The 15,908-nt window shown below is 42.3% G+C and overlaps 1 protein-coding gene across 2 annotated transcripts in view; it reads left to right on the top strand.

The window, feature by feature from the left end:
- Window positions 1–15,908, top strand: part of SMCHD1 (structural maintenance of chromosomes flexible hinge domain containing 1) — a 162,539-nt gene that overhangs the window by 45,023 nt on the left and 101,608 nt on the right. For both annotated transcript variants that reach the window (XM_034762716.1, XM_034762715.1), the window contains exons 15-19: window positions 5,761–5,867; window positions 6,159–6,241; window positions 6,413–6,526; window positions 15,545–15,622; window positions 15,711–15,830. In XM_034762716.1, coding sequence (XP_034618607.1) covers window positions 5,761–5,867; window positions 6,159–6,241; window positions 6,413–6,526; window positions 15,545–15,622; window positions 15,711–15,830 — 502 coding nt within the window. The remainder of the gene's footprint in view (window positions 1–5,760; window positions 5,868–6,158; window positions 6,242–6,412; window positions 6,527–15,544; window positions 15,623–15,710; window positions 15,831–15,908) is intronic.

The raw sequence follows: 15,908 nt of genomic DNA, 5'->3' as shown, positions 1-15,908 counted from the left end.
AGTTGGAGCTCTCTGGAGATTCCGGATGACTGCAATCACGAAGCCCTGCGCATTACAACTGCCATTGCCGTTGTTCTCGCTGCAGTGTCTGCTACATCCATCAAGACCGGTAGGGATGTCCTGGCAATTTGCTGTCCTTCCTTCAAGATAGCATTGAACTGGGGATGTTTTTCCTCCAGTAAGGCATCAAGGAATTCTTGCAGCTTACCAAAACAACAAAGAGTCTGGTGGCACCTTAAAGACTAACAGATTTATTTGGGCATAAGCTTTCGTGAGTAAAAACCTCACTTCTTCGGATGCATATGCATATGCATATTCTATGCATCCGAAGAAGTGAGGTTTTTACTCACGAAAGCTTATGCCCAAATAAATCTGTTAGTCTTTAAGGTGCCACCAGACTCTTTGTTGTTTTGGTAAGCTGCAAGAATTCCTTGATGCCTTACTGGAGGAAAAACATCCCCAGTTCAATGCTATCTTGAAGGAAGGACAGCAAATTGCCAGGACATCCCTACCGGTCTTGATGGATGTAGCAGACACTGCAGCGAGAACAACGGCAATGGCAGTTGTAATGCGCAGGGCTTCGTGATTGCAGTCATCCGGAATCTCCAGAGAGCTCCAACTTAAGGTAGAAGATTTCGCCTTCGACTGGGAGAAACTCTTCTCTGTAAAAACAGATGAGTCCTTCATAGAATGAAGTACATCTAGGGCCACCCTGTGCACTGTAGGCATAGAAATGCCTCCTAACAAACACAGTCAATACCAACCGTACCAAAAGGGCAGATACACCTCTTTCCACCGCCCACAACAATGGCAATTCGACCACAACAGAAATAAACGTTCACAAAGATGGAGGGCTCCTCAAACTCAATCCACGTCTTCACAACCATCTACCACCAAGCCACAGTTGTGAAGTCTTGGTCGAGGGTCTGAATGACCTCCCCTTCAATACAGCGCTATCAGACACTCCTACCCCACCTTTTGGCCATCACCTGCGCTTGTTTACCATGCTTGGGCAGCAATAACAATGGGCCAGTTGGTACTGGAGGTTATAAGATTGGGTTATGCTATCCCCTTCCTCGTCTTACCCCCTACCTGTCTCCTTCCCTGTCCCTCTTCAGGGACCCTTCTCATGAGCACCTCTTACAACAGGAAGTGAACCATCGCCTACAATTGGGTGCCGTGGAGCAAGTTCCAACTCAATACAAATGGAAGGGTTTTTACTCCCATTATTTTCTCATCAAAAAGAAAAATGGCAGATGGAGGCATATCTTAGATCTTTGGAAACTTAACAAATTTTTGCGGAATCACAGATTCAAAATAGTCACACTGGCCACAATTATTCCAGCGTTAAACAAGGGGGGACTGGTTTTCATCCCTCGACCTCCAAGATGCTTCCTTTTATATTACCGTACACCCAGCACACCGACTATTTTTAAGATTCACGGTAAGGGTCAACCATTACCAATACAGAGTAGTACCTTTTGGCCTTTCCACTGCCACTTGAGTCTTTTCAAAAATGCTCACTGTAGTGGTGGCCCACTTATGAAGGAGAGGAGAGATGATCTTCCCGTACCTAGACAATTGTCCACTGAAAGGCACAACTTGGGAAGAAGTGACACACATGATGCAGACAACCATCGAGTTGTTCCAGACACTAGGTTTGCAGGTAAATATGCAGAAATCTACACGGACCCTGCTGCAACAACTGGAATTCATTGGGGCCTACCTTGGCTCCACACAGGCCAGGGCGCTGTTGCCCAGTCATAGATTCATGAAAATAACCAACCTCATCTCAACAGTCACTGGCAGCCTCAAATGTCCACCAGAACCTGCCTACAGCAATTAGGTCACATGGCAGTCACGACATTTGTGGCGAGACGCACAAGACTTCATATGCGTTGCTTACAGGGCTGGCTGAGCACTGTGTACACTCTCTGCAAACACAGTCTAAACAAAAGAGTGACAGTACTCTCAAATGTCATTACGTCACTCAAGTGGTGGACGAAACCAGAAAACGTCTGCACGGGGATTCCTTTCCAACAAGATCCTCCATCGCTAATAATCATGACCGACACGTCACTCATAGGCTGGGGCGCTCACTTAGACCAGCACTCCATACAAGGCAAGTGGTCACTGATGGAAACTCAGCTCCACATCAATCTCCTGGAGCTCCAAGTGGTATACAACGTGTTCAGGCGCTTCCTCCCGATTATACGGAACGAATCAATCTGCATATTGACCAATAACATAGCATGCATGTTCTATATCAATTGCCAAGGAGGAGCTCGCTCCCATTCACTTTGCACCAAGGCTCTGAAATTGTGGAACTGGTGCATTCACCACAACATATCCATCTCGGCATCTTACCTCCTGGGGTGTCAGAATACAACAGTAGATACTTCTCCGAGGAACATGAATAGGAAATACACAATAATGTCCTCCAATCGATATTCCAAAAATGGGGCTATCGATCTGTAGTCCTGTTTGTGTCAGCACAAACCACAAGTGCCCGCTTTTCTGCTCCAGGGTGGGACTAGCACCAAGACACTAGGGGATGTCTTCCTCATCTCATGGGACACGTTATTCGTATACGCATTCCCACTGATACCTCTAATCTCTCAAGTCATTCACAAGATATGGACTGACAAGGCCCATATCATACTGATTGTTCCAACGTGTCCCAGACAGACTTGATTCCCTTACCTGTTGCACCTGGCAGTGTGCGCTCCACGAGCTCTTCACCTGCAGACGGATCCCCTCTCACAGAATGGAGGCCGAACTCTCCACCCAAATCTGGAGAAACTTCACCTCAAAGCATGGCTTCTATGTGGTTCCAAGGTGACGAATTAGCCTGTTCAGAACGAGTAAAACATGTGTTATTAAATAGCAGGCGATCCACCACTCACAATATCTACCTCCAAAAATGGAAGAGATTCTCACTATGGTGCCAACAAAAACAGGTAAACGCAGTTGTGACGCCTCTACCTGCCATGCTGGACTGCATACTGGAATTCAAGGAATCGGGCTTATCCATAAGCTTAAAGTACATCTAGTAGCCATTACAGCCTTTCAGCACAAGGTGGAGGGAACATCAGTCTTTGCTCACCCAATCACAGATGCTTCCTTACTGGTATACAAAACACGTACCCAGAAGTCTGACAACCTACCCCCCATGGGACTGGAACTTCATACTCCAATACCTCACCAGAGCACCTTTTTAGCCCTTAGCGACCTGTTCCCTCCTTCATATGTCCATGAAGGTGGCGTTTTTTGTAGCGATTATATCAGCTAGACAGGTCAGTGAAATCAGGGCACTGATGGCGGAGCCCCCTTACACAGTGTTCTCTAAAAACAAGATCACTTTAAGACCACATCCAAAATGTTTGCCCAAAGTATTGGGCAAAATCCTTCCATCCGAACCAACCCATATACCTTCCTACATTTTACCCAACACTGCATGGGAACTCACAAGAGGCCATCCTACATACACTCAATGTCAGACGAGCCATAGCGTTTTACTTAGAACCAAACCCTTCCGGAAATCCCCAACACTATTTATTTCCATAACAGAACATTCCAAGGGATGTACAGTATCAACCTAGAGGGCTATCTAATTGGATCTCTACCTGTATCCATCTCTATCGACTGCATAACAATGAACCCCTACCAGGGAGCCGATCCCACTCCTCGTGTGTCATGGCTACGTCTATAGTCTTCCTGAACAATGTCCCTCTGATAGACATATGCAGGCCTGTTATATGGGCCTCAGAGCACATCTTTGCAAAACACTATGCTATCACCCAATCCTGTAAGTCAGATACTATATTAGGCCTTACCGTGCTCTCTGCATCAACATACACAACTCCGAAGCCCCTACCGTCCACGGTGGAGCACTGCTCTACAGTCACCTAAAGTGGAGCACCCACAGGGACACTACTCAAAGAAGAAGAGAAAGTTACTCACCTTGTGCAGTAATGAGAGTTCTTTAAGATGTGTGCCCCTGTGGGTGCTCCACTAACCACCCTCCTCCCCTCTATTTTGGAGTTCATGCCTCGAGCTCTGTGGTGGAGCAGGAACTGAACGGGTCAGGTCATGCGTGTGCTACATGAGGCACCAACGGCATCGCGAGACAACTACTACGCGCACACGCCCTGACGGAGCACTGCTACCGAAAATCTCCGATCTGTGGCACAGGGACGCACCGACACCTAAAGTGGCGCACCCACGGGGGGACACATCTCGAAGAACCCTCGTTACTGCAAAAGGTGAGTAACTACCTCTTTTCCTTTATTTTGAGGTGCCAAGGGCCTAGAGAATCCAGGCTCTCCTTTACTAGATCTATCTTACTATGCATTGTTGAGACATAAAAGCCATTCGGTGCATCTGTTCCAAAAGGAATCAAGGTGCATTCTGTAAGATCTGTGGTAACCTCATCGGCCAAATGAGCTTGCCCTTCCACCCCAGAGATCTGCAGAGCAGCTACATGATCATTGACGAACACCTCGATTGGATGCTAGAAGATGGACTTTCAGTCTCTGCAGAGACCTCCTTTGGCAGGATGGTACTGCAGGCAATGGTCCAGTCATAACCTGGCCATATGAGTAGTTCAAAAGGGTGTGTGTGTGTCTTTCCTATTTCTTATGTTCACTTTTGTATCCCTCCCTACTCCTGTTCATTCAGTGTTGCTTCCCATACACATCAGACTTCTGGAAGACACTGGGCTGCAGAATGGAAAATTTCTTATTCGATAATTCCCTTTCTGCTAGCAATGGGTAAAATTTTTCCATTCTTATCCCTAGCATAGCATGATTATAGTGTGTGTGTGTGTGTGTGTGTGTGTGTGTGTGTGTGTGTTTTAGCACTGAGTCTGTTATTTGTGCGCTATAGTTAAAGTGTAAAATGTGTATATTTAGTTAAGTTGAATACAAATATACAGAAAGACTTTAAAACCAGATAACTTGAAGGGTGTTTTTTGTTACAATAACCAGCACTCAGTTAATGCCCCTGCATGCAAAAACCTTGAAAGGGCAGTGGAACCTCACAAGATTCCCCTTGTGGAGTTTCTACCCCATCATTTGACTGTTACATGGAGTAGAATTCCCCACCACCATTGTGAGGAGAGAATCTTCAAAAAAAACCCTGTTACATTATAGTAAATAATACGTTATCTTTACAATAGATTCCCTGTGTGGCTTTTTTCCCCGAGCAGGGATGGGGTGAGTTTATGTATAATAGACCTACCCCCTCCCCTTTACAATGTCAGGGGACCTGTGCCTAGTTTACGGGGGGCAATTTGGGTCATGCACTGATCTAAATAAATGCAGATTGAGATGTTTGTTAGCCTATCATGCAACTATTGTAAACATAAATTAGCAATCTAAAGTATTGTCTAATAAGTGTTTGAAATGTAGTTAGGTTAAAGACTATTTAATATGAAGGAAATCCTGAGAAGCTGAGACATTCATGTTCATTGCGAGCATATGGATGTTCTAAAGGCAACAGCCAATCACAATAGAAATTGTATACTTCAATTATTACACTATTGGATAGTTGTGAGTAACTGTATGGTATCACTGCCCTCAGATGATTTTTTTAGCATAATCTATCATCTACAGGATCTCCACATAATCTTATTTAGGATATTGCATTATATCTATATCTATATCTATATCTAATTTGCTGATCCTTCTATATAAAGTGATAATTCTACTCTTTGCATGTTACAGCATAGATATTGATAATTGAATTTAATTTATTCAGGAACCTCAAGCATTGTATGATGAAATAAAAATTATTCCAATCTCAAAACTTGACAGAGCAATGTCTGAAAAAGTTGTTAAAAAATACATTGAAGATGAAATGGCAAGGTAAGATCTCTTTTTTACTTGCTAAGACCCTACTCTCTAGGTTTTTGTATTTCTTCCACAATCATTAAAATCACTAATATGTAGATTGTAGCTCCATTACTCCTGATAATCTCATCAGAAATTTTTGTTTCTACTACAGCAGTTGAATTCTGAGCATAGCATGAAAATAAGAAATGGAGGGAATTACTTTCAAAAACCTGCTTTCTAAATGTGCTTATGTATAAACTTCTACTAAAAATCAAGTGTACTGTTTCTTACTTACAGAAAAAAAAAATCTTGTTTCTTTGTTAGACTTCCTGATAGATTGTCAGTAACATGGCCTGAAGGAGATGAGCTGTTACCAAATGAGATCAAGCTTGCTGGTACACCAATAGGTATGTTTCTTTCCAGGTACTATTTTAATGTTTGTGGGTTTTTGTTGTTGGTTTTTTTTTGCATATTATTCATTATAACTTTAAAAGAAAACCTCTCGGGAACAAGAACAAACAAATTTTGTACATTGCTTGTTTTAAAAATTAGTCATTTTTTTGTACCCTTTTATACAGGAGCATTAAGAATTGAAATATTGAATAAGAAAGGAGAGGCAATGCAAAAACTTCCAGGTACAAGCCATGGAGGGTCAAAGAAACTGCTTGTTGAACTAAAGGTTATTTTGCACTGTAAGTACACAACCTTGAAAGATTAACAAATTATTTCTTTGTAGACTAATAAAGCAAGTTGTCTATATATAGCTAGTTTAGAATTTGATACTCCCATATAAATTTAAGATAAGGACAAAATCTTGTCAGAACTGCACAATGATTCTCCAAAACTAGGTAAGCTATACATTTTAAGGAACAGACAGATGCCATCATGCCAAATGTTTAATGCCCTGATATTTTAAGTATGGCTCTTTAAATCCTCCATTATCTATGTGGGCGTGATATGGATTTCAGGTCATATGGCCTTAGAGTGTGAGAATATTAAGGAGCAGTAAATGTTATCTTTAACCTTCTTCGTATGTGTAACTAATAAGGTAAGTATGTGGGAATGCAAGGCTTACAGTTCACTCATGGACTTCTGTAGTCGTCTATTATATAATGCCTATTGATTTATGAAAGTTAAAATCCATTTAATAAATAAGTGACAGAAGAAACTGGAAGCTGCTTATATAAAAAGATTAAAGAGTGGTTGTTTGTTTAATGTTTTGCAAAAAAAAATCTAGAGATCCCAATCAGGATCAGGGTTCCATTGTGCTAGGGGCTGTACATCCACATGTACACACTGATGGTCTCTGGTCCAAGAGTTGAGACATTTTCTAGCCGGATGCAGTGTATTGAAGGACATGCCACATCTCTTTAACTCATGCCATGAAATTTTGCAATACACAGTATCTGATTAATGTGTGTTTGAAAGTGTAACAGGATATGAGTATTTCGGCCTCTGTAAATCATTCTTGAGGATACATTTGATATGATGAATGGCTTTAGCATTCTGGTGAGGAACAATTGCTGTAATGATCTAGGAAGACATTCTTTACCGGGCATGAAGAACATGGTATATGGCAGACACAAAAATGTCTGACACATGGATTTAATATCGCCATGTCTTGTAGAAGTGTGCCCTGGAAAATTTGTCCACAGCTGGAACCGTAAAAATCAAGTTTTGCCAGCTTGGTTACATGGTAAGATCCACCAAAATTTGTAAGTTATTTCATTGGATAGTAAAAAGAGCAAAATTTGTTTCCAAATCTTGCCTATACTATAGAGTTGAACTGGTGGGATTGCATAGGTGTAAACACCACCAGTGCAATACATTCACACTAGCCAGAGTTTTTCATGTTCAAAAATTATGGTTTTGCCTCATTCCCCACTAATACTGTTTTACACAACTGCAGATATGCTACTCTCTGGGTAGGTATCCCATAGTTCTTAGCAAAGCCCCCAGAGGCAGTATCTGTCCCCCCGCCCCACACACACACACACACACTCTCTCTCTCTCTCTCTCCCCCCCCCCATACTGTTTAAATATGAGTATATAGTACTATAGTAAATGAAACAAGGAATTTACACTACTGTGGCTCTCTTGGGTAATGTTGATTTCTAATTTGGCTCCTGAGCCACTGTTTTAAATGGTCTTCTGGAATACCTCTGGGAAGCCAAGAGAACTGAGAGAGAAGAGCTCAAGCTCCTATGAGTTATTTGTTACTAGCACCATTTCCAAACCATTTTCTTAAATATGAGAATCCACAATGAATACTCAACTTAAGCTCTTTGTCCAGCAATAAAGATTTTTGCTGGAACTTTTGAAGAGTCATTGTTAAGTATTTGAAATGGCTGCAGTGAAACTGTCATGAGTGCAAGATCACTTCACTAAGGTAGTAAAGCACCCTGCCACCAGCTGAGTATTCCGTATATATTGAATTCTGTATCTGTGGATTAAATGCACCACGTGGAGCACCTCTTCTGGGTCCAGACATTGACCATAGACTGAGTTGTCCTGGAGTTCTGGGATGAGCTGCAGTGGCTTCAGGATGAAGATGGAGACTTTCTGTAATTCTCTGCACATTCACAATCATGCACAAATAACTTAATTGTCTGGTAACACAGTGCCCCACCTGGGCTAAGGCTTGCCTCAGAGTAGATACTGAATGTTCCTCATAGAGGACCATGAAGACAGGACAGATTCCAGAGCGCTTATTGGTTTCCAGTCTCACTGTCCGTCTCTACACCTCCAGAGCTTAGGCCTGATATTCTTTCTCAGCCATGCTGCCTGGAATCACGAGGGCTTTTACAGTGGTGGGAAAGGCCTCCATTTCTTGCTTCCATTCTAGGCCTTTCTATCAGAGACTCAGTCTCAACAGAAGAGCCAGAGTTTATTGCCACAAATCTTAGCATTGATGCCTTGTCAAGATCTTCGTAGACCCAACATTTGTTCCATTTCTAGACTATGGAATTACTATGCTCGGTGGTGTTTAGGTGAAGTTTTCCCACTGAACTTCTCTTTTTGAATATATTACTCCTGGGGGAATTCTGCCCCTCAGAATTAAAAATTCTGCAAAATTCTACATATTTTGTCAAAATAACGCAATATAATCACACAAGTCTCAATTATTTTGTTAATGTATTTCAAAATAGCTGTCAGCAAGTATGTCTGTAACAATACAGACAACAAAAAAGATTCAGGAAATGTTTTTTGACAAATAGATTCATTACTAGGCATATTAATACAGATCTTTGAGTAATAATTCATTTAAACTGTAATACAGACACACATTTTCTGCACCCCTCAGAAGCAGTGCAAAAGCTTGCGGGAGTCAGGGATAATGGAGGAGCTGAGGGAGAGAGAAGTAATTTCTGGGAAGGAGCCTAGATGTGAACGTAGAGGTTGTTGGGTGTGGGTGAGAGAAGTATGGAACAAGTTCTTTTAGGGGGGATTATTAGGGAGCCTCCCCCATGCAAACCCTGGCTGATGCTAGCCTCCCTCATTCAGTCAGGCACATCTGCCCCTGTCTCCATGTGTCCCTGCACCCCCACTCCCATTCAGCCCCCGCCCCAGTCTGCCCCCCCCCCCACACTTTCCCTTCTGACCCCGGGCTTGGCCCCCCCCCCCCCCCCCCAAGCAGCCCCATGTGCCCTACACTATCTGTCCCCTCATATCCCGTGCCTTCTGACCTGGCCTCCCGGGCAGGGTACTGTGAGGAATTCAGCCTCTTCTCTTCCCTGTCCACAGCTAAGATGTTCCCACCTTGAGCGGCTGCTCTCTGTTCTGGTGCCCCAGCAGCTCCTGGTGGGCAAAAGGTGTAACTACAGCACTTCTCAGCAGAATGTATTTTCTGCTGAGGAAAAAATAATTCTGCGTGGCACATGAATTCTGTGTGTATGCAGTGGTGCAGAATTCTCCCAGGAGTAGTATATTCAGCACTCTGCAAGCAGCATCTGCACTGATTCCTGCATTTTCTAGTCTTAGTTAAATTTATGCTTCAATAATTTCTTCAAAGCACTGACAAATAGTCCATTGAGGTGAAATAGTCTCAAGGTGGTATTTGCCAAGGCACAAGTGTGCTCCACACTGAGTGGGACAGTATGCTGAGGCAAAGTGTGCTAAAACCCAGAGCACCAGGGTATTGATGCAGGAGTGGCACTGTCACAAGAAGTATTTTAAAGCACTGGGCAAAGTTTTTGAGGTACCAGAAAGAACTGCACAAAAAAATGTGTTGGAGCAATGTGCTGAGGCAGCATAGTGACTCTAGAGGTCTTGGAGCACTGAAACCTGGGGAACAGTCACACAATGAATTTAGACAGAAACTGGCAAAAAAAAATAGGCTGTAGTAGTTATGAGTAAGTCTTAAGTTTCAATAATCAGGAGATGGATTGCTGGTAAGGGAGATTGTCCCGCTGTTATGAAGATGGGACTGGTACAGAATGTGTGAGCAGTGGTATTATATGAGGGGCTGGTAGCATCACATGTTGTTAAGGTTGCATGACACTTCCCAGTAAAAATTTTCCCCAGGAAAATCCACCCGAATTTGGCCAAGTTATAAGCCTTTGAAAAATTTCAGTTTGCACAAACTCAGGCTTACTAGAGCTTTGCAGCTAAATTCCCTGAAGCATGCTCCAGCCCAGGGCTGTAGGGGGCAGAGCAGAACTTTCCTTGCAATTATGGCTCTGGGCCCAGGGGTGCTGTGGGCTGAGCACGGAAGCTAAGAATAAAGAAACTCTGTGTTCTCAGCACCCCCCCCCCCCCCGCTGGTGCCCAATCAGCATGGAAGAGGAAGCTGCCTGATTTGAATGCATTGGGGAATAGAGCTGGTTGAAGGTGCAGGAGACTGGGACTGGGGGCTGGCAGGGAATTGGGGAGAGTGGAACTGGGAGTGTGAGCTCTGAAGGGAAATGGGGTGGGGTGGGACAGAGACTGAGGTTGAATCAGGAACTGGGGGAACACTGGGACAATGAGCTGGGGGTATGTGATGCACTGAGATTAGAGGAGGAGCCTGGGAGGGAGACTGGAATGGGGAGACATTGGGCAGGGGGAACTTGGGCAAGGGAAAGGAGGATGAGTGGGGAGAGACAAATTGGATGAGGAGCTGAGAATTGGGAAACTGGGGCTGGCTGGGCAAGGAAAGTGAAACTGGAATGGGAAGTGGAGACTGGGACTGGGGCACAAGGATCTGGGAGTGGGGTAGAGAAGGACTGGGACAGGGATAGTTGGGAGGGTATTGGGCAGAAAGGAGCCAAGTTTGGGGGAGAATGGACAGAAGAGTCTGTGCTCTCTACAGCATGGTCTTCCCAAGGCCTGTAATCAAACCCAAAGTGCCGGAGTCTCTCAATTCTTCTGCTGTTAGTAAGTGTCTGAAACCCACTGTCAAAATTGTCTGTCTTATCCCCCTTTAGTGCTGGTTCACATACAGGATGATGACTACCTACTACTGCTCTCAATAACACAAGTGGCAGAGGTCTGTGCAGTGAATCTAAGGGTTCCAACCGTGCTAATAACCCACATGGCTGTCAGTGTGATGCCACATGATGGAATTTAGGTTTTTTTCCAATTTTGCCTTTTTTTTTAAACCTACGAAATAACACACAAACTACATTAAATAAACATTATTAGGCTTGGTAAAAGCAGCAAAGAGTCCTGTGGCACCTTATAGATTAACAGACGTATTGGAGCATGAGCTTTCGTGGGATGCATGTAGTGGTTGCAAAATCAAGCCCTGAAAAATTAGGAAATGTCTGTACAACCTTAATTTGGCCCCCTTGTGAATATGCATGATGATCTAATCTTTCATCACATGATCACATATTGTTTTTCCCACAGGACCATTGCCTCATTCAGTGAACAGATGAATCAGAGTTGTGTAGTAAAGGAGGCTGTTGTCTATAAGACTCTGTCATGGTCTGGTCGGAGCCGGGGGGAGAAGGAGAGGGGCGGGGTCGTCCAGACCAGTGAGGGATTGTGTTACTGTCTGCCCTGTAACCCTGAGTGCCTAACAATGCTTTGCTCCTGTAGCTGCCAACCTGGGTTGCCCACAATCTGTAGATAGCTGCAGCCCTGGTCCAGCAGCTCCGACTCCAGCAGCTGGCCAGCAACACACCAGTGGCACTCTGGCTTGCACCAGCCCTGGTTACAACCAGCAAGATGATCCCAGCGCACTCCCAGTCCCCAATTTCCCCAAAATCACATGCCCTGAAGTTTCCAGCCCTCTCCTGGGCAGCTCAGAGCAATAAAAAAATTTGTTGCTCTTTTATAAAGATAAAACCACATCACAGCTTATTAACTTAAGTGGGGTAAATATACCCTTCTCCTTAAACACAGCATTGAGTTGCTTTATAGTAAAATAAATTTATTAACAATAGGATCTAGGTTAAGTGATGCTAAGTAAAAGAAATAAAATTAGAAAGTTTTACAAGCAAATAAAAGTGAAAACACATGTCTAAAATTCTGAAAAGTAATCTAGCAAGATACAGGCTTTATTCAAGATGGTTTCTCTCACCAGTCATTCTTTTTCCCATCCATGCTTGGCTTTCACTCAGTCAGGCCCTTCCACAAAAGCGCAAGGTGCTGGCTTCCCTTGTCTTCCCATGTTCAAAATGGCTCCTGGCTTACTGAATAAAGCCCCAAATGGTACCGTGGAGTTACTCAAATGGGTGGGAGCCAACCTGGGAAAGCAAGCAGGCATCTTTCAGGTGATTCTTCTAGTGATTGTCCACATGTATTCCATTTCTGATGTATATGTGCCCTGTGTTACCTGCACACTCTAGGGGCACCCATATCTACACAGTTCCTAGGGCTCAAGGCGTAGCCCCACATTCTAGGGCATCCACCTTTAACTTTCCATGGTCTCAGGTCGTAACCCATCCTCACCCTTCCTTGGGCTCAGGGCGTAATCTTACACTCTGTGAGTTTGGAGGGTCTTTACCAGTGAAAGTCTTACACAGTAACAGCCTTAACCTCTGTTTATTAACAATCAGCAAAACAGAATGCACACACTAAGCATACAATGCTCACCACTTCTAATAAGGCAGGCGAACTTTTCCTGCTAGCCAGTCAGGATCATGTCGTCCAGGGACTACAGTTTCTGCATGATATAGTTGGCAGTGTTGAGGTCTGGGAGCTCTGATCTTAGGACTGTGCCCTGGAGTTGGTTCCAAAGAACTTCCTTTTGGACTCCAGTTTATATGGTGAAACTTGAGTCCTCCTTAGCTTAACCAATCATTTTACTAAAGTATTACAAAAAAATTCTTTGACCAATCCTAATATATTGTGAAACAATTCTTTACTCAACCATACACCACGACCTTAGTTGATTTAAATCTTTAAAATTGTTTCTGTCTGTTGCATAACTAATCAAAGAACCAGACAGATGAACAGTAGAGAAGTAGGGACCATAAATGCAAAACAATAAAAAAGTAGAGATTTCACAGCCACAACTCTTGATAAGTGATTCTTTGCCAGACAGAATGCTATCAAACAAAGTTTTCTTTAAACATCTTAAGATCTGTTTCTTTATCTGGTGATGGTGGCTACTATTAGGACAGGATCCCCTTCTTTACAGTCCAATATTACATTATTTTAATGTAAATTAGATAGAATGTGGGGATGTGACTTTCTGCTTCTTGGCTCATGGCTGCTGCTGTCCTAATGTGGCTGCAAAAAAAAAAAAAAAAAAAAGCCTCAGATTTTACACCCTGTGTCTGAGATTGGAATCTTTTGAGTAGCAGTGTCCATTGGAGCCGTGCCTGCACACCGTCCAGTGCCATGTAGCAGAGAGTAAGGTAGCATAAATGGTGGGGCAGTGGCAACAACTGTTCTCAGTTTTTTCTTACTGCTTGTGGCTTCAGGATGGCACACCTGTCTGTCTTTGTACACTCTGTGATTTATCTTTCTAGGTAGTGTGACAGGGTCAGGCCAGATGAATACAGGAGAGTGTTAGAAGACAGATATATTAGTCCCCCAGTTTAAGTAGATCCCTTTTCCCTGAGTCTGAAAGGAGACTTAAATATAGACTTACCTTAAGGTTGGATAATATATTCTCAAGTCTTAATGCTAATTACAGATTATTGGAAAGTTCAAATAGCTTTTGGAAAATCTCTTCTGGTGGTCTGAGGGGAAAGGCGGGGATGGGAACAGAGGTTAGCTTCAGAGTCCAAGCAGCAGTCATGTACACATCTGAATTCCACAGGTGAGAGGCATTATCCATTTGTTACAAATGAGGAAAGAAGCTGCTAAAAGAAGATGATCAGTCAAGAAACTTTTCAGTCTCCCATCGTAGAACAAATGTTACCAGTTTGAGGTTTTTAACACAGTCCTGGTTTTGGAGACCAGCGTTTTTCCATTCAGACACTTCCTTTTTGCTACAGCAGCTGTGTGTACTGCCTCTCCCTGGATCACCTTCTCCTTTGCCTAGGATAGAGTAGTGTGTCTGCACAGTATTATTAGTCACATTGTACAGATGGGGAACTAGAGGTAGAGAGGTGAATTGACTTGCCAGAAGTGCTTTCTTTCGGGTGTTAATCTTGCAGTACAATTAAATTATCAAATTTAGGCTAGCAATAGCTGGTGATACTTTTCAACAGGATAGTCTGAATTTATTTGAGAACATTTCTCAGTGTTGGTGACTGACAAAAAAAAAATAATCATAATGGTTTATTTTTCTACACAATCTCCCAAGATTAATTACTAGTAAAATTTATTTAACTCACTGTTTTAAAAATTGTGTACAAGAACAAAAAAACTTAGGACAAAGCCACCTTTGGCAGCCATTTCAAAACATGTATGTAGTTTGGTGCAAGAACATGTGAATAAAGAATATAATTCTAATTTGTAAGAATTTGAAATACCCACATTAAAGTGCTATCTAATTTCAGACAGGATGAATGAAATAATGGCATGTTGTAATGAGAGATGGTTTTATTTCTTCCCATGAGCCCTCCTTCTCCCCTGTTTCTTCCTTGATTTATTCTGTTTTATCTGATTTTTATTGCTTAGTTTTGCTACATCTATACTCTGTATTTACCGTCATAAATTCATCCATTTTTGAATAATAAAAATAAATTCAAGCCTCCTGAGATGAAGGTGTGAATGAGTGATACATGACCAACATTTACATTGGTATGTATTGGATACTAAGTTAGAAGATGTAAAACTTTAGTAATTAAAAAAATATATTTTGGATGTGCCCTCTTACTACGGCAAAGATTCTATAGAAAAAGAGGAGACAATCTGGGAGAGGGGAGGATAAATGTTTTTGTACTGTCTTTTAATTGATTTTAGTTTTTTCTACCCAATTGCTCCTATTTTAATCTATTTAATAGTAAGTCACTAGTGAAAGTGGCTTATAAAGCACAGTTGTTAATAAAGCACTACTGAGTATGTAGACTAGAAGTACCTCCGTGTGGGGCACAGCATAACTAGAGGGATATAAAAGTGGGCTTCCATAGTTACTGCTTTCTCATAAATGTATGCTTCCAGTGGCAATAATTTGGCAGTGTGAGAGTTAGGTTCTTTAGCAAAGTTTACCTGTGATCAATGTGATAAGTTGATCAATTGAATTCAAACTCTTGTCTCTCTTTTTTTAAATTTAAAAATATGGTGTGTGGATATTTGTAATAGGTATAATTGGTTCCTAGAAAAATAAATATTTTTTATGATACCAAATCTAAATTTATGTAGCTGAATGATCCCTTTTTCTGTTCAAGCTCCTGTTGGGAATAAGGAAATCATTTCTCACATTAGTCAACATGGGGGTAAATGGCCTTACTGGTTTAAAAAAATGGGTGAGTTTGTCTTTAAAATATTACCTTCAATTTATCTATATTTTGGAAATTTTTCTTTTTAACTTTATTTTTATCTGACCCTATCCAGAAAATATTCACAAACTTGGGAGCTACACACTGAAACTGCAAGTCGTGTTGAATGAAAGTAATGCAGACACTTATGCAGGAAGGCCTCTACCATCTAAAATGTTTAAATTTAATATTGTCGGTAAGGAGAATTCAAACTATTCCACTATTCCAATTTTCTTCAATTAGATCCTTCACAAATGCTCAGTTCTTACTTTTT

The sequence above is a fragment of the Trachemys scripta genome, chromosome 2, assembly GCF_013100865.1.
Source record: "Trachemys scripta elegans isolate TJP31775 chromosome 2, CAS_Tse_1.0, whole genome shotgun sequence".
NCBI lineage: Eukaryota > Metazoa > Chordata > Testudines > Emydidae > Trachemys > Trachemys scripta.
The sequence above is the reverse complement of the archived record's forward strand: the minus strand, read 5'-3'. Positions and strand labels throughout refer to the sequence as shown.